Source organism: Micromesistius poutassou, assembly GCF_964030765.1.
Source record: "Micromesistius poutassou genome assembly, chromosome: 19".
Classification (NCBI taxonomy): domain Eukaryota; kingdom Metazoa; phylum Chordata; class Actinopteri; order Gadiformes; family Gadidae; genus Micromesistius; species Micromesistius poutassou.
This window is the reverse complement of record NC_140289.1, coordinates 13,000,243-13,018,048: the sequence shown is the minus strand read 5'-3', so window position 1 is coordinate 13,018,048 and position 17,806 is coordinate 13,000,243. Positions and strand designations below refer to the sequence as shown.

The following is a 17,806-nucleotide window of genomic DNA, read 5'->3' as shown; positions in this document are numbered from 1 at the left end:
GAGCAGGGGATGGGTTCATTTTCTTTACTTACCAAAACAAAAATAAATCATTGCGAATTTATTCCCTTCAATAAACTAAATTAAGAGAACTGTAAAGCGTGTTTCAGTGAATGCTAATTTACCTTACAAAAAGCAATAATTGATACATAACAGAATAGTTGTGTATCGATTTAATGTAAAATGAATGCATCAATCCAAATTGATATAGATGGTATAGATAGATAGAAGAAAATGACGTATTCTTGTATACTTTTACGTAACATTTATTTTTTATGGATTGTTGAGGAATGTTTAATCAGACGCACGTGGACACCCAGCAGCAGCTAAAACTCACTCATGGAATGACTAAGAACATTCAATCTTCAATGCAATTGTGGAAATTCATCCATTCACCGGTGATTGTATTGGACTTGACAGAAAGTGAGTGGTATAACAGGTGAATGTGACATGTTTCTTCATTTAGACAAAAAACGATGGCTTTAATCTCCCGTGGCACATTCTTATCCATCATTCAAGGGCACATCAGCCAATTTGAGGGCTGAGGTCATGAGAAATGCGGAGCACAAAATTAATCCCTAAAATCAATCCCAGGATCCCTCCCCATCATTGTCTGAATGATCTAATCCATTTCCCTTGTTCTATCCCAATGTTGTTGAAAGCATATTCCCTTATTATGGCTTCAAGGAGATGGCGTTTGGGCTTATTTTAGATACATAAATGAGCTATTTGGTCCATGTGGAGAACAAAAATACATCCTGGATGACCCATCACCTCCACCCCACACCCTGACTTAATACTCTAGGACTTGTTTCTCAATCAAGAAGACTACAGGGCTGATTTAACTGGGGATGTTAGTTTTTGACCTAAGTATTTTTCATCTATAACCTACAAAAAAAATTAAAAAAAGGAGCCCATCTCCTAGAACCCAGTCTCTATCTTCTCCTAGAACCCAGTCTATCTTCTCCTAGAACCCAGTCTCTATCTTCCGAGGACTGTGGCTAGCAGTGCCATGCGGATGTACATGCCGTTTTCAGCTTGCCGGAAGTAGGCTGCTCGTGGGTCTGTGTCAACCTCCGCACTGTGGAACAAAGATTGTGTTAAAGGAACGTCAACAGAACATATTCAGTTGGAGGAATTGACAGAGGATTCAAATTCAAGCATTAATATTGTCGTGTGGCAGTTGGTGGAGACCAGAGCCGTATAAAGATAGAGTTGCGACAATGGGGGATCAAAATTCCATTGGTCACGTGGTTTTGTTGTAAGCCTCAAATAGTTCCTGGAAGCGAGTGACAAAGTGACAGTTGCTGTGCCTACGTTAGTTTTTTAACTGCCTAGTAGCCTTCAAGATATAGAGAATATACAGGATTAAGAATTTGGCTAATTAGTAGTAAAACACAATTGTTCACATACATATCACACCAACATGACTCAAAAAGATCCCAACTTCCGGGAACTATTTATAGGCTGCATGAGACGCCATTGTTGAAAAAAATATGTAACATTGGAGTGAATGGAGTTGTCTCTTTCTTTATACGGCTCTGGTGGAGACTATCTTGCGCGGTGCAGCGACGGACCCACCTGATCTCGTTGACCCGCGGGAGAGGATGCATCACCACCATCCTGCGTTTAGCGGCGGTCATGATGTGTGGGGTGAGGATGAACTGGCCAAAACACTGAAACAGAGAACACACACATGCACTATTACTGGCCATCGTTTGACCTGCTCATCTGAAATGTATTCATGCTGTTCTAGCTTGGCAGCCCGCCCATTACATTAGTTAGTTAGTTGGTTTTCTGTGGACCACAGGAAGGTTGTAGTTTATAGTGTGCCTCTTGTGACCACAGGAAGGTTGTAGTTTATAGTGTGCCTCTTGTGACCACAGGAAGGTTGTAGTTTATAGTGTGCCTCTTGGGACCACAGGAAGGTTGTAGTTTATAGTGTGCCTCTTGTGACCACAGGAAGGTTGTAGTTTATAGTGTGCCTCTTGTGACCACAGGAAGGTTGTAGTTTATAGTGTGCCTCTTGTGACCACAGGAAGGTTGTCGTTTATAGTGTGCCTCTTGGGACCACAGGAAGGTTGTCGTTTATAGTGTGTAATCTTGTTGACATGCATGTTGGCTACAATTCGTCATTGCAGAGAGAGCTCGTTTATCACAGTTCCTCTGTATCAAACAGGTTGCTTACAGCCTTGTACTCTTCCTCGGTGGCAAACCTCTCCCTCTGGATGCGGGTCATGTAGAGGACGTCCGTCTCAGGCAGGGCCTCCTCGATGCTCTCAAACTCCTCCTGCACCAAGCACAAGGAAAGGGTTTTTAAATCTTTAAGTAGCTCAACACACACACACACACACACACACACACACACACACACACACACACACACACACACACACACACACACACACACACACACACACACACACACACACACACACACACACACACACACACACACACACACACACTAGAGTAACCGCTTAATACATTAGCAAAGCGAAAGCCAGGATGGTTAGAAGATTATGGTCGTTATCCAGATGAGGGATTAGCAAGCACACCGTGGGTTTACATGGACACGGATTAACTGGTCACCAGGCAAAGTGGCTTTCCTGTGTTCATGTAAAAGTACTGATTGACAAGAGTCCCCCTTTTATGATCCGAGCACGCAGCCCCACGTCTAAGACACTCCATCTGGTCCCACCTGCTTGATGCCTTTGGAGGCCACGAAGTCCAGGATCTGGGCGGGCATGTGGAGGTTGCGGGGAGCCACGTAGCGCAGCGTGATGCGGTACTGGGTCAGCAGCTTGGCGAGGGAGTGCACAGTGCGCCCGTGTTTAAGGTCTCCCACCATGGTGATCTGGAGGAAGAGACAGCATAGTGCACGTTAGAAGTCTGACTCCAATACTCAGTCATAACCAGCTTTATACTAATCCCAACTTTGAAAAACTCATTTACAAGGTTCTTTAGGATGCACAATAACAACAGAACTCTTTAAAGGCGTATTCACACCAGGAAAGTCCTTTAGTTCGCCCTCTTTGGTCCGGACCAAAACACAAGGTTTATCTTTTGGTTTGGTGCGGTTCCTTTTCACATTGCAATTTTCACAACAGTCCCAGAATTTGACAACAAACCCTGTGTGTGAAACGAAAAGACCGTTCGCGTAAAGCGTTCAATTAAAAAAAAGGGGGGAACGCACCGGTGAAAGTAAACAATCATGGATGTCCAGCGTGATGTACGTTGATCTGCGGACCGGTCCAACTTTCCAGCAAACTTTTGACGTGCTTTTGTCGGACCGTCGGATGAAAATGAGTCAAGGCTCAACATGGAGCAGAGGAGACGGAATGTCTAATCTGACCCAAATATCAAACAATAAAAAACAAAAACTAATCAAACAATAACTCCCATAATGCGCGCGGCTGAGCGGGTGCCTGTTACGTCCAAAGAGGCGTATGCTTTTTAGAACTGGATCGGACCGTGGTGCGGTCGCTTTCACATCTCAAGCGAACCGCACCAGGGTTCGTTTGGAACCGAGACCTCCTCTCCTGCTGGGTCTCGGTCCGACTGTTGGGTCCGCTCCAGAGTTGGATGGTTTGTATTCACACCAGCCCAAAAGGTCCGCACCTGCAATTTATTTTTTGGTTTGGTTCGAACCAAACGCCCTAAAATACTGCATTGAACCCAAGATTTCTTTCCTTGAATTGCACGGGTCGTCTCTTATTGGGGTATAGACTCAATTTAAACATACATTCACAACAACAGATGTCGCCAAACTTAAAGGACACAGCTGGCCTCAGTCAGGAGGGCTGCGACCCTCCGCCCCTAAAACTGATCAGACATTTTCTCACAACAAGAAGATGGAGGTAGGCCAGGTTAATGAACCACTGAGGAGGACCCCTGATGCCAACGTTAACATGTTGGTCATTGAGGCAGAAGAATGATGCAGTGTAACGGACCAGCGCTGCGCCGCAGGACACGTCTTGCCTTCGCTATGTGATCCAAGAAAAAAGGGTCACAGCCCCTGGAGCAGGTGGGCAAGGCTGATCAAACAAGCGTTTATTTTAACATGCCAACATGTTACCTCTGAACCAACCTCTGTTAGCATGCCTCGCAGATTGAACCAATCTGGTTCAATCTGCGAAACACTAGCGCATGGTACCGTGGCCGCAAGCTGCTCAGGGCCACACCCCCACCTCCACTTTGACCCCCCTCTAAAAGCGGCGCGTTTGTGGAGAGCTCATTGTGGGACTGGCTCGTAGTGGCTGTAACTCTGCACCAAGGCTGAATTTCTTGAACGTCTTCAAGTACTGTATTAGGGGCCCACTAACACCTATATAAAAGCATCCATAGAGTAGCATGCCATGGGACCTTTAAGAGTTTTTTACAAATGTTACAATCCAGGGCTCCCTTGTAAAAGAGATTTCAATATCTCCATGGGACTTCACCTGGTTGGAATAAAGGAAAAATAAATCTAATAAATCCCATCTTTTCTCCATCCCAATTTTTGTAATGGAGGCAATCAGGTGGAGTTAAGTTATGGATAAGGACAGAGTTGGTCTTCTGTCAAGTCATCGGAATACCAGCGCAGCAAATGTCCTGGAAAATGCATTATTGACTAGAGCGTGAGGTCCCGCTGTCTCTCACCGTCATCCCGTTCACCGTCCCCAGCTCCTCCCGGATGGTGAACACGTCCAGCAGGGCCTGGGTGGGGTGCTCGCCCACCCCGTCCCCCGCGTTGATCACCGGCTTGCGACAGTGACGCGAGGCCGTCTGGTCGCCATGGCAACGGGGGACGGGTCCAGAGACAATGGAAGGAAGAGAGAATTGTGTGAACCACTGCATCCACAAACAGGTATACACACACACACACACACACACACACACACACACACACACACACACACACACACACACACACACACACACACACCTCGACGGCGCCGGGCTTGGGGTGGCGGAGCACCAGGACGTCGGCGTATCCGCTCATGGTCTGGACCGAGTCGGCCAGGGACTCTCCCTTCTGGCAGGAGGAGGTGGCCTCGCTGAAGTGCACCACCGTGCCGCCCAGGCGCTGCATGGCCGCAGCGAACGAGCTGCTGGTGCGCGTGCTGACCTCGTAGAACATGGACGCCATCACCTTGCCCTGCGACAGGATTATGGTGGAATCAGTTTCTAGAAAGGCTGCCATCAGGGATGGCACGGGACGGGACGGGAGCCCACAGCCCTACCTTCAGGATGTCCAGGCTGCGCTCCTTCTGCACCAGGAGACGCAGATTGTGGGCAACATTGAAGAGGTGTGAGATCTGAAAAAGAACGAGAAACATGAAAAATACAAAAAAACACAAATGTAAACTGAGGAAAACTGTTTTTCTATAGAGCCGTGTTCTGCTCCTATAGAGCCGTGTTCTCCTCCTATAGAGCTGTGATTAGCTCCTATAGAGCTGTGATTAGCTCCTATAGAGCTGTGCTCCTATAGAGCTGTGTTCTGTGTACCTGCTCCTTGCTGAACTGTCTCACTGACAGGATGTGCTGGCCCACCAGCGGGTGCAGCAGGGGGGAGATCTGCAGGTGGGAGACGGGGAGCGACTGCCCGGCCTGGGGGGAGAGGAGGCGTGACAGCGGAGGGGGGTGGCTGTAGCCATCCCCGGCACCCAGACTGACAGGAACCATCAGCTCTGCAAAGGGTTAGCATTTGAAACATTGGTTATGGATACTATGAATCACAGCGCAGCGAATTCCATGAAGCAGCACACCGACAGACTGATGCAGAGCAGCGTGTTCGTTAAGCGCTGGGCGTATTCTGCAGCCATGCACGTCTCGCTCAGTGACGGTAGTTAGCCTGCGAAGCTGTTTGCGTTGCAGTGTTAGCGGGATGTTCTGGCGTTAATAGCAGAAGCACTGCCCTACATCCAAGTTTGGGCAAACCTTCATCAATCGGCCTCCTCAGAGATCTGTCCTTTGTCTCTTCGGCTGAAGGGGTTTAGAGAGAGCAGAGTCACAGGCATTAGGAGACTTTAATCCGTATAACTCAACCTGCCAGTGAAACAAGAGTTGACAAGGGTGCAGCTTGGTATGATTTGAACCTGGGTAAAGTATTGATTTAAAACTTAACACATTTGATTGGATTTAGTCACAAACAGAAAACACAAAAAAAGTGAATATTAATATGATTCTTTGAATGATTTGACGTTTAACAGGTTAGGTGTCTAACAAAAGCAAAAACAAAGGACTGGGACCAGTCCCGAGCGGTCTTCATAGCCCTCCAGAGACCCCAGAGACAGCTCTGTTCAGGGGATTAGCAGAGTCCCTACCCCGTCCACACCTCCGTCAGGGTCCTACCCCGACTGTCAGGGTCCCTACCCCGACCACACCTCTGTCAGGGTCCCTACCCCGACCACACCGCTGTCAGGGTCCTACCCCGACCACACCTCCGTCAGGGTCCCTACCCCGACCACACCTCTGTCAGTGCCAGTCTTTGTTGGTCAACACTGGTTTCTTCCGCTTATAGCAGAAGTGTCCGAGAAGCTTAACCCCTCTGGTACGGCGCCGTCCACAGCGGCCAGCCAGAGCTCCACCCGTCTCACACATCTGGCCCTGGGCCGTGACGTCCAGGGGTTTATTGAAAGGCCCTTCAGCGTGATGAAGATAATGCTACTGTGTTCAAAGCAGAGAGGATTGTTGGCATAGATTACCATAAGGATTACGCAAAAGCACTGTAGCAGCACAAGTGATGTTACACATCGCTGATTAAGGGCGAGCATGCGTACTTGCGTACCAGTTATGTGCACCCCTGATTATACATCATCTGTTAGAGGTAATAGAACACAGCATAAGTGGAAGATAACATTTCCACCTGAAATAATGATTAGTTGGTCATTATCAGTTGGTAGCAGTAGTACTATGAGACAAACAGGTAGATATCTTGAGAACCCATTGTACAATTTTGACATTTCACCCCTATATTGAAAGTTCAGGGCAAAAATTATTGAATGACACCAAGCCAAACGCTCGCAAACACACCACATGTCGACTAGATAGCGATGATGGACATGTGTTCTGATCGGAGGAGATTTACCTATTTCCTCAGAAACCTTCTTAGGCCCCGTCCACACGGAGCCCATTTTATTATTTATTTTTGTAGCTTTAAATACAGCCCCTTGGTAAATGTAATTACTAACTGTACATTATAAAGTATTTCTGCTCAATCTAAAAGGTTTAACAGCTGCTTTCTCCTCCTCGACTGTATGTTTGTATTCAGCGTGCAGGTTTGATGCACTCCACTTTTTTTTTGTGGAGAACCAGCGCCACACAGTGGCCTTGGATATGTTCTAGAGCGGTTCTACAGCTCGATGCATTTTCGCACGTCTTTATGGAGATATTCCTGAAACGCATCAAAGGAAAACGGATTGTTTTCGCCCATGTGGACGTTTTGAAACTCCTGACACCTGACTGAAAAAGTAGTGCTGAAAACAAACTCAAAACCTATTGGTTGTTCTCTGTTGACGTACAGTCCAATCACATGTGCCGTTTACCGAGCTGTGCGGGATTGACCGTGCTCTGCCAATGACAAGAATAACAAGTGGCGATGAAGGCCGAGCTCTGAGTGACCAACGACGTGCGTCACATCGGTCGCTTAGTTGTTGTTTTTTTAACTTTGAAATCTGTTGATGAAAATTATGAAGTAAATATATAACACAAAATCATGTTTGAAACTATTATTCAGGTTATATATTTTTTTTAATGTTGCAAAACCTTTTTTTACAAGGTCTCAAGTTGTCAAACAGACTTGCATGCCTTCGAAAATGTTCTTTTCAGGTTTGAATTATGACAGGATTCTAATCCCATAATTGCTGTTCATGTGCACAGTTTTAAAACACAGAACCTTGTTCTTATGGGTCGACATGTGTCTTTTGCCTCTTTCCTTGGTAATTTGCCTCAAAGCCAAAGTACTTCTGAACAGCACTCCTACCGTTCTCTTTCTCTACCAAAACCGGTCGTGGCTGCACTTGCTAGCTATGGAGTGTTGGCTAACTTTAAGATAACACCGTCACACAGAGCATTGAGACTAGTGCCCAATTACTGCGAGAGAACGCAACTGAGTGAGTGACAGGAGGCGGGGCTATGTTGGCGCTGTAGCGGTGTGTAAACTCGCTGTCCGAGAGAAGAGATCGAGAATGGGCAGATGGTATTTGAGTATCGCTACTGCAGATAATGATTATCAAAACAGTTGAAAAAAATTAATATATATATATATATATATATATACTGTATATATGGAGGTATAAATGTGAATGAATGAGCTGTTGAAACAGTGTGGTGAAGGCAAAGCATTGTGGGTAGTGTAGTACCTGGGGCCAGGCCCGGGTCCGAGGCGCGGTGCACCCGGGGGGGCAGCATGTAGCGTCCGTCGGCGCGGCGGGGGCTGGCGGCCCGGGTCCGCACCGTGGCCTCACGGGGAGGGGTGGGCCTCAGGGGCTCCGGGGTCTGGAGCAAACACACACCACCCCCAGGACGTTAACTGACCAGCTTAACTAACCCTAACACAGGGTCAGACCCAACCACAGGACGTTAACTGACCAGCTTAACTAACCCTAGCACAGGGTCAGACCCCACCCACAGGACGTTAACTGACCAGCTTAACTAACCCTAACACAGGGTCAGACCCCAACCACAGGACGTTAACTGACCAGCTTAACTAACCCTAACACAGGGTCAAACCCCAACCACAGGACGTTAACTGACCAGCTTAACTAACCCTAGCACAGGGTCAGACCCCAACCACAGGACGTTAACTGACCAGCTTAACTAACCCTAACTGCAGACGTTTAGGGTTAGGTTAACCGACTTTGTTTACCAACCCAATTGCTGGCTTGTTCGGCTTAGGTCAACGACCCCTAACCACAGACTTGTTAGGGTAACCCACTTAAAAAAGGTGACCTGCAGGTTGGTATGTGACCTTACTAGGTTAACAAACTGTAATTGTTGTTTGATAGGTAAGCTAATGAACTAGATCATGCGTCCCCAATTACTTTTCATAGTGGGCCACTTTTAAACCCCCGTGGAAGTGATGGGCCGCTCGGCCCCCTCAACCAGAGCATCAGCTTAACGCCCTGACAGGCCTTCCTGTACTCTGTTTTGTTTTAAAACGTTAATGCACTCAGTTGTATGCACTTTAACATAGTATAAACGAAAAGTGATTTACACATAACATGTATTATAATTATTTTATTTTTATATTGGATATCTATGGAAGAGGATTAGGGCCACATGTGATTTTTTTTTTGGAGTTCTGACTTTAAAGTCAGAATTCTGAGTTTAAAGTCAGAGGCGCCGCCCCGAGGCGGCTCTTCTTTCTGTATTAATCGCCGTTCCCCGGCCGCGTTGCCCTCGCTCTTTATGAGTCTATTTTCTTTCATTTGCTGATGCAGGCAATGGAGGTAGAAGAACATGTTCACGTTCAGCATGCATATGCAACGCCGAGAGACCTGTCCTATTTCAAAAGGAACAAGTACTGAACGGTTTCTCGGGGAATGAGACCTTTATGAACCTTGTTGTACATATTGCAGAACGTATAACACGTGTGGTGTGTGTGGGTACCAGGGAGGTGTCTTTGACGGCTTCAGGAGAGAGCTGGGTACTGGTGACCGTGGGCCAGGTCCTCACGTCCTCTCCGTACCCAGGAGGTACCAACACCTGGGAGAGGAAGAGAGCCATCAGGAGTCTTCAACCAGCCACACACGGGCCGACGGCAGTGAGCTGCAAACAGCCTCAATAAAGGGCTCCTCACCTGGCCGTCGATGTAGGCCACCTCCCCGCGCAGCACCACCCGCCGCACCTTGCCCCGGACCGTCATCCCCTGGAAGGGGGTCCACTTGGACTTGGTGAACTGCATGGCCTTAGGGATGACCCATTCCTGCTCCAGATCAACCTGAGGACACATGGTCAGTGCTTCAGAGGCCTAGTCTAGAGCGCTGCTGTGGCCGTGAAGACGGTGGGGACACACGGTGCTCTTCAGAGCAGAGGGCGACAGACAGCTGTATGAACCGTGTGCTTTGCGGACGTCGTTTTTGGTTTGTGCTAGCTCGCACAGTTCACGCACGCAGATTACACATTTTGTTTAAACCTTCCGAGGTCTGCTACCAATTCAACTAACCCTCTAGGGACCCAATACATGACTGGTGGCTGGCCATGGAGTCAGCATATTGTATATCTGCTCATGTTAATAAAGAAAATCTATGTACTCAATGTGGGGTTTGATACCAGTATCAGTGGAGGCTTCTCCAGTGAGGAGAGGGAGGAAGATCCTCCTTAACATTGTTGAGAATAAAAAAATGTAGATTGCCCAGACTACTGTAATGAATTAATGCCCTTAAATGTGACTACTTTAATGCCTATTGGATATTACTTCGGGGAGGACGTTCCTCCCTCAGCCTCCATTGACTCCCAGTCATTTCTCGGGCACTACTGGCGGCCGGTGAATAACATGAGGGTCAATGGGAGAGAGGAGGAAAGTCCTCCACTGAGTGGGTGGGACTAGCTAAGGGTTCTGAATCGGGTCAACGTCTATTCACGAGTAGGCTGGAGCCCTGGCTGAGCTATGAACCAATAAGCAGGAGCCCTGGCTGTGGAGCAGCCCGGAGGGAGGGTTTATTCCCTCAAGTCTCTAGGCTACGAGAACCAACAAACCCGCTCGTATGCCTCGTTTCCACCGAGCGGTGCGCTACTGTTCGTTGCGGTACAGCGCGGCTCTGTTCGCTTATTCCACCGCCAAAAGTCAGCCGAAATAAACGCGCTGAGTCTACCTATTTTTCGGTACTCCACCGTTGGGTTACCAAGCGGTCTAAAAGGGTGGCGAAAATGTTGAGTTACTCACACCGTTATTCTGAAATCACTTTAAAAATATTGTTTGGTATGACCAGGTCACTGGTATCTTTAACACAAACAGGTTAAGATTGTCCCTCAATCTTATTTGGCCTAACGCCATGACCAACATTCTCAAACATCCATTAACATCCACATTTGCCTCAAACAATGTTACGTTTACAGCCCATGTCAATAGTTGTGAAATTATGTTCTTGTTGTTATTTTAATTGTTTGTTACTCTGACCATTCTGTTTAACATTGAGGAAAGGATGTTAGTGAATGTTTCAGAGCATGATGCATTTTAAATGACATCACTTTTGGTCTTGTGTCTTCATTTTTCTTACAACAATTGTAGCTGAAAATAAACATAGCCAAATTACAACCAATAGCTTCAGTCATTGAGGGCAAAAATAGGCCCACTGATAGGCCCAGATTTTTTTATTTAGTTTTACAAATCAAGAGTAGGCCTGATTTGACTAATTGGCTTTGCATCCTTTCCTTCTGCCCTTGTAGTCCAAGACATGCTGCCCACCAGCTTTCAAAGTACAACGCTGCCACTGGTGGCTTTGTTTCAATTTTATTCACATAATTATCCCTCCCTGCTATTTTGTAGTTCACCAAAACACCCTGAAACAACTTGAGTCTCACATACTTATGCCACCATACGCCACTAACAGTGCAAGCAGGCCAATGGCACCCAAGCGCACAGTCCTTCCTCCCTCACTTTAAAAACCACCTGCCGCCACTGGTGTGAATATATGTGCCAATACTCTGCTAGACTAAAAAACCTTTTTTATTACTATTATGATAAACAGCCTCACAATGAAGCAAAGAAGCCTCCTCACCAACGTTGTTCTGCCAGGAGAAACAAACCCATTAAACATGATATTCAGCGGGGGGAGAAGGCTCCAGCTGAGCTGTGAGACACGTGGGCCGGGCCACGAGGGGCCACGAGGGGCCACGAGGGGCCACGAGGGGCCCCTCTGGAGCGTCACGCACCTCCACGTAGGTGTTGTCCTGCGCGGGCAGGGAGAAGATCTTGCGTGGGTTGTCGTAGAGACGGCGGATGATGTCGTCGAGGGTGAGGCGTCCGTCGCTCACGGCGGTGAGCAGCAGCGGCAGCATGGTCTCCAGACCCGGGTACCCCGGGGGCGGCTTCTCCCCGCTCTTCTCCTCCAGGGAGTGAGGAGCTGAACAACCACACAGACAGGCTGCTAAATGGACTTTATACAGCTCTATACCGCTCTATACAGCTCTATACAGCGGCCACTCCACCCGCCGCCCGCCTCCACGGTTAAGGGCCCGCCTCCACCGCGAAGGGCCCGCCTCCACCGCGAAGGGCCCGCCTCCACCGCGAAGGGCCCGCCTCCACGGTTAAGGGCCCGCCTCCACGGTTAAGGGCCCGCCTCCACCGCGAAGGGCCCGCCTCCACCGCGAAGGGCCCGCCTCCACCGTTAAGGGCCCGCCTCCACCGTTAAGGGCCCGCCTCCACCCGGCGTACTGACCGTGGTCTGTGGCGAAGCAGTCGATGACGTCCAGGTTCTCCCAGAGCGCCTCCATGTCAGCGCGGGAGCCCAGCATGGGCCGGACCTGGGCCCAGCCCTCCCCCCCGATGTCGGCCATGTTGTCCTCACACAGGAAGAGGTGGTGGGGGGCCACCTCGCACGTCACCTGGACGCCCTTCTGCTTGGCCGCACGCACAATCAGGATCTGCAGAGAACAGAGGTGGTCACTGCCTCACCTCCTCCCACGCACGTCGCTGGAGCGTTCTGACAGTAGAATAACTGGACACAACATGTCCAACAGGAGGGACGTTATTCTGTTCTTTCAGTGAGTTCCAGTCATTGGAAAAGCTCTTTGAGTGACAGCAACGAATCCCCGTCAGCGCTCATCCATTCGAGTGTACAGCAGCAGCCGTGGATCCGGCAGGGGGGGTGAGCTCACCTCCTCCTTCTTGGCGAGGTGGCAGATGTGAACGGAGCGCTGGTAGAGCTGGGCCACCATCAGCACCGCCGCCACCGTCTGCTTCTCCGCGTGGGCCACGATGGGCAGGTGCTTGGGCCACTTCTCAAAGTGCTACACACACACACACACACACACACACACACACACACACGTTATTCTTGGAACACTTCATTAGCTGATGTACTGTGGCTGCTTGCAGTGCCACTTGGAGAGTACTTGTTTTTGTGACTCCTATAGCTAGGCTGCTCTGTGCACTTGTCTTTTAACATGGCTGCGGAGCACGAGCACTTCTGTACGGTACCACATGAGACCGGATGCGTTTCTCTTTCTGAGCCACTTGGGATGGACTCTTTTCAGCCAAATCTGTGCATAATTTACTCAAAAGGTTCATGATCTTCCTGCTACCCTGTCACGACTAACTTCCTCCTGAATAGATGGACTAAACTGATGGTCCAACAATTCAAACTACAGCCACTTTGAAGTCATGTGTTCATATTTCCAGGTACCTCCATCCAGAGGCCCACGTTGTCCATCTTGAGGGTGGAGTAGGTGTCGTTGAGGTACATTTTGAGGCCCACCGCCTGGCTGGCGATGGCGGGCAGGAGGCTGGCGTTGTCGGAGGCCGCTCCTACGTACAGAGCGTAGTCGCAGCGGCAGCCCGCCTTTGCCAGCTGGACAGACGGCAGAGTGTTGAGACAACAAGCTGACCAAAGACACTAAGAACAACGTCCTTCACTCTTCTTTTTAATAATGGATAATAATAATGGAGCATTGAGATACTCTCCCATAGTGGTACTTTAGGTAGCATTATGTTGAGATGGAGGTTACCTTCTGCACCAGAGCTAGTGTGGGCTGGTCGGTGACGGCCGGGGCGGTGTTGGGCATGGCACACACCATGGTGACCCCCCCCGCCAGGGCGGCCGCCGTGCCTGACGAGAAGTCCTCCTTGTAGCAGGCCCCGGGCTCCCGGAGGTGGACGTGGACGTCTATCAGACCTGTGGGAGGGGGCGCCTGTTAGTGTCTACCTGCTGTGTGTGTGTGTGTGTGTGTGTGTGTGTGTGTGTGTGTGTGTGTGTGTGTGTGTGTGTGTGTGTGTGTGTGTGTGTGTGTGTAACCTGAACTGAGGGACATGTTTGATTACAAATCAAGTCATGTTGGCAGAAGGTACCTGTGTCTTTAAAAAAACACAAAACTACAAAACAAAATATATGAACCATGAAGGGGTCCTAATGTATGACCATATGACTGACAGTATGACCGACAGTATGACTGTGTGACCGATAGTATGACTGAAAAGTTAGGGATGTTAAAAATGTGTCGACTCAACGATCGATTCTCGACTCTTGCTCAAGTCGACTCTAAAAATAGAAATCGGAAAATCGTTTTTTTAATATATTTATTTTTTTATATGTATACATTTCTTAAATGTCCTGTTCAAAACGTTGCAACAACTTTCTATTTTCAAAATAACCCATTAAAAATTATAGCCGGAGATATGCTGCCCATAAGCGTAGTCGAGGCGAAGGGGTTCCGCGATCTGATCGCATTTCTCGAGCCAGATTACACCATGCCATGTCGCCAAACTATGACTGCAGCTGGAGAAAATGTACAGCGAAGGAGCAGGCTCTCTCCGTGAGATCTTGTCCTTAGCGGCATTAGGCTATGTAGCTTAAATAATGACATAATCAGGCCGTATAGAATGCAACATGTTTAATAGTCTAACTTTCAAATCGATGGGAAAAAACATGAACTTACGAGTAGCGTATGTGTGTGCGCGAGAATGGCAGTGTGTGTGTGGCAGCGAGTGAGCGGACGAGCGAGGAGAGCGAGCGGTAGCGTATGTCAGTCTAGTGAAGAAACGAACGAGTCCGGTTGTGTGAATAAAGTACCATCCTGTCAAGAATCGGTGGCCGCTTCATTCCGACCTATAAGCAGACCCACTGCCGGTCAAAGCACACAAAACACTAGAGACAGGGAACACGAGCTTGGCCCACTCTGCATTAATGTCGTTCAGATCGCATATGAGGACTTCGCAGGCTGTGGAGAAATGCAGTCCTCCATAGCCACAGAGCGCTGTCATCACAGCGAGGGCATCTCGTCGCAGGCTTACGGCATCGATAAGAGGAGCAGTGTCAGCAGACTATTATTTAGACAGATTATTAGCAAATTCCAATCTGACAATTTGACAGGAGAGATACAATTTTGATAATAGCCAACAGAGTGGCAGCCTGCGTGCATGACAACGCGTCCAACAAATTAAATGGTTTCATGTCTTAAATTCCGTTGCAAAGAGGAGGCGCGCAGCATTAATATCCTAATTTTAAAAATGAGTCGGCCGACGCCAACACATTTTGCCTATTGTAAATTGACATGATTGTAAATTTTCACAATCGTGCTCTATGCTCTGATATTTTGTTTATCATCATCAAATGCATTATTGGTGTGCTTCTGAGCACAACCTTTGCAATATGACAGGCGGGCTGCTGTCTTAAAGGACAGCGCAGACCATTTGAGCTCCGCTCCTGCTGGAGCCGCAGGGCTCCAGCAGGAGCCCTTATTAATTATTATTAATAATAATAATTTGATTGAATAATGATTTGTAGACTTATGACTCCGACACGGCGACTCAAAAAAGTTGTAAACATCCCTACTGACAGTATGACTGTATGACAGTATGACTGACAGTATAACAGTATGACTGACAGTATGACAGTCTGACTGGAGAGCCGTCCATCGTGATGCCATGCCGCCCCCCCCCCCCCCCGTCAGACACACACTAACCCCCCTAGTCTCTTCTATAGTTAACCTAGAAACTTTGCAGGGATTGCTCTGTAAATTAAATTAAAAATATAACTAATGCTATTTTAAATACAGTAGCCTATGCCAGCGATGTGACTACCGCGATCTGATCGCATTTCTCGAGGTAGATCACACAGTGCCATGTCGCCAAACTGACTGTGTGCTGCTGGAGAAAATGTACAGCGAAGCAGCAGCCTCGCTCCGTGAGATCCTGTCCTTAACGGAGAAAGTTGCCGTCACCACCGATGCTTGGACAGCGTTGACTACGGAGGCCTACGTGACGGAGACCGTTCACTTCTTTACTGACTGGCTGTGCAGAGTGCGGTCCTGCAGACCGCTCAATGCCAGAGAGGCACTCTGCGGAATACATGAATTTTCGTTTCCAAATATTTATTTCAAAACGAAAATATCTGTTTTAGTGCGTGTGTGTTAAATTAAATGGTTTTATATCTTAAACAAATTCTGTTGCAAATAGGAGGCGCGCAGCATCAATATCCTGACTAAAAAAACTAAGTCGGCCAACGTAGACACATTTTGCAGATTGTAAATTGACATGAGACATTGTAAACGTTCACAATCCTGCTCTATGCTCTGTGATATTTTGTTCATCATCATTTCTATTAACTTCTGCGAGGCGCATAAAGTGGTCGTGTAGATCGGTCGTCTGCCCGTCTATTGCACGGATCACACATGAGCAGATCTTGGACAATGGACGATACATCGTCACATCATCAACTGGCAATTTAGGGGACATCACCCAACCCTAATTGGTATGCCTACCCTAATTGGTATACTAAACAATCACCAACCATGTTTCTAAAGCATACTGTGTCAAAATCCACTGTCAATCGGATGTTTGTGAAATTACGTGTGTACCCCTTTAAGGCCCAGCCTGCGTTGTAGAGAGGCTGCGGTTCAGAAAGGCAACTTCAAACAAATGCATCCAATTTTCATTTTCAGATATCGACTTGAAATTTGTCATGAGTATACTATGGAATCTACCCTTTGTAGCCATATATGACAGCTGAGCTTACGTGTATTTGATGCAATGTCAGAGCTGTTTAAACATCAGAGATATGCATGTATTTCTGAGCCAGTCCTCTGACTCAGTCCTATTCTAACACTGAGTCCTCTGACTCAGTCCTATTGTAAAGAAACTTTAGACTCTAAAGAAATCAGAAAATCTTTGTTTTTCCATGTTTTGTTTCTTTTAGGAGATATGCTGCCCATAAGTGTCGTCGAGGGGAAGGGTTCCGCGATCTGATCGCATTTCTCGAGCCAGATTACAGAGTGCCATGTCGCCAAACTATGACAGCTGGAGAAAATGTACAGCGACCACCAGAACAGAGTGAAACAGGAGCACCAGAGCATTTTTTTCACCAAAACTGACTCACAGGGCGTTCATTGCTACTAGTGACCACCGCAAAATTAATGAAAAAAACGATGCAATGACAACGTTTACGGAAAGCGCAAATCCTTTGAGCTCCACAACTGCTGCTGCAGCCATGGGGCAGAAAAAAAAAAAAAAGATTGATTTGAAAAAAGATTGATTTGTCGACTCATGACTCCAACACGACTACTCACAAAATAATGAGTGGTTAACATCCCTAATCCTAACAGTGAGTCCACTCACCCGGGAGACGGACCAGCTTCTGAGACGTCATGCAGTCGATGTGGGTCTTCACAGGAGGGCTGCGGCCGATCTGATGGAGGGCCTACAGACCGGACAGCAGGTTAAGGTCAGGCCTGGGCCTACAGACCGTACAGCAGGTTAAGGTCAGGCCTGGGCCTACAGACCGTACAGCAGGTTAAGGTCAGGCCTGGGCCTACAGCAGGTTAAGGTCAGGCCTGGGCCTACAGCAGGTTAAGGTCAGGCCTGGGCCTACAGCAGGTTAAGGTCAGGCCTGGGCCTACAGCAGGTTAAGGTCAGGCCTGGGCCTACAGCAGGTTAAGGTCAGGCCTGGGCCTACAGCAGGTTAAGGTCAGGCCTGGGCCTACAGCAGGTTAAGGTCAGGCCTGGGCCTACAGCAGGTTAAGGTCAGGCCTGGGCCTACAGCAGGTTAAGGTCAGGCCTGGGCCTACAGACCGTACAGCAGGTTAAGGTCAGGCCTGGGCCTACAGACCGTACAGCAGGTTAAGGTCAGGCCTGGGCCTACAGACCGTACAGCAGGTTAAGGTCAGGCCT

General features: G+C 48.2%; 1 protein-coding gene across 2 annotated transcripts in view; it reads right to left on the bottom strand.

Annotated features, from left to right (window-relative positions):
- Window positions 1–253: 253 nt before the first annotated feature.
- The window catches only part of cad (carbamoyl-phosphate synthetase 2, aspartate transcarbamylase, and dihydroorotase), a 36,145-nt gene continuing 18,592 nt past the window's right edge, over window positions 254–17,806 (bottom strand). Inside the window, exons 28-45 of one of the 2 annotated variants that reach the window (XM_084484179.1) lie at window positions 17,255–17,336; window positions 13,651–13,817; window positions 13,329–13,493; window positions 12,802–12,933; window positions 12,363–12,567; window positions 11,857–12,047; window positions 9,782–9,922; window positions 9,592–9,687; window positions 8,343–8,478; window positions 5,920–5,964; window positions 5,488–5,669; window positions 5,223–5,297; window positions 4,925–5,137; window positions 4,639–4,764; window positions 2,699–2,854; window positions 2,186–2,287; window positions 1,579–1,673; window positions 254–1,078 (exon numbers count right to left, since the gene is read on the bottom strand). In XM_084484179.1, the coding sequence (XP_084340305.1) occupies window positions 979–1,078; window positions 1,579–1,673; window positions 2,186–2,287; window positions 2,699–2,854; window positions 4,639–4,764; window positions 4,925–5,137; window positions 5,223–5,297; window positions 5,488–5,669; window positions 5,920–5,964; window positions 8,343–8,478; window positions 9,592–9,687; window positions 9,782–9,922; window positions 11,857–12,047; window positions 12,363–12,567; window positions 12,802–12,933; window positions 13,329–13,493; window positions 13,651–13,817; window positions 17,255–17,336 (2,409 nt within the window). In that variant the 3' untranslated portion in view covers window positions 254–978. The remainder of the gene's footprint in view (window positions 1,079–1,578; window positions 1,674–2,185; window positions 2,288–2,698; window positions 2,855–4,638; window positions 4,765–4,924; window positions 5,138–5,222; window positions 5,298–5,487; window positions 5,670–5,919; window positions 5,965–8,342; window positions 8,479–9,591; window positions 9,688–9,781; window positions 9,923–11,856; window positions 12,048–12,362; window positions 12,568–12,801; window positions 12,934–13,328; window positions 13,494–13,650; window positions 13,818–17,254; window positions 17,337–17,806) is intronic. The other variant, XM_084484180.1, reaches the window with a different exon arrangement.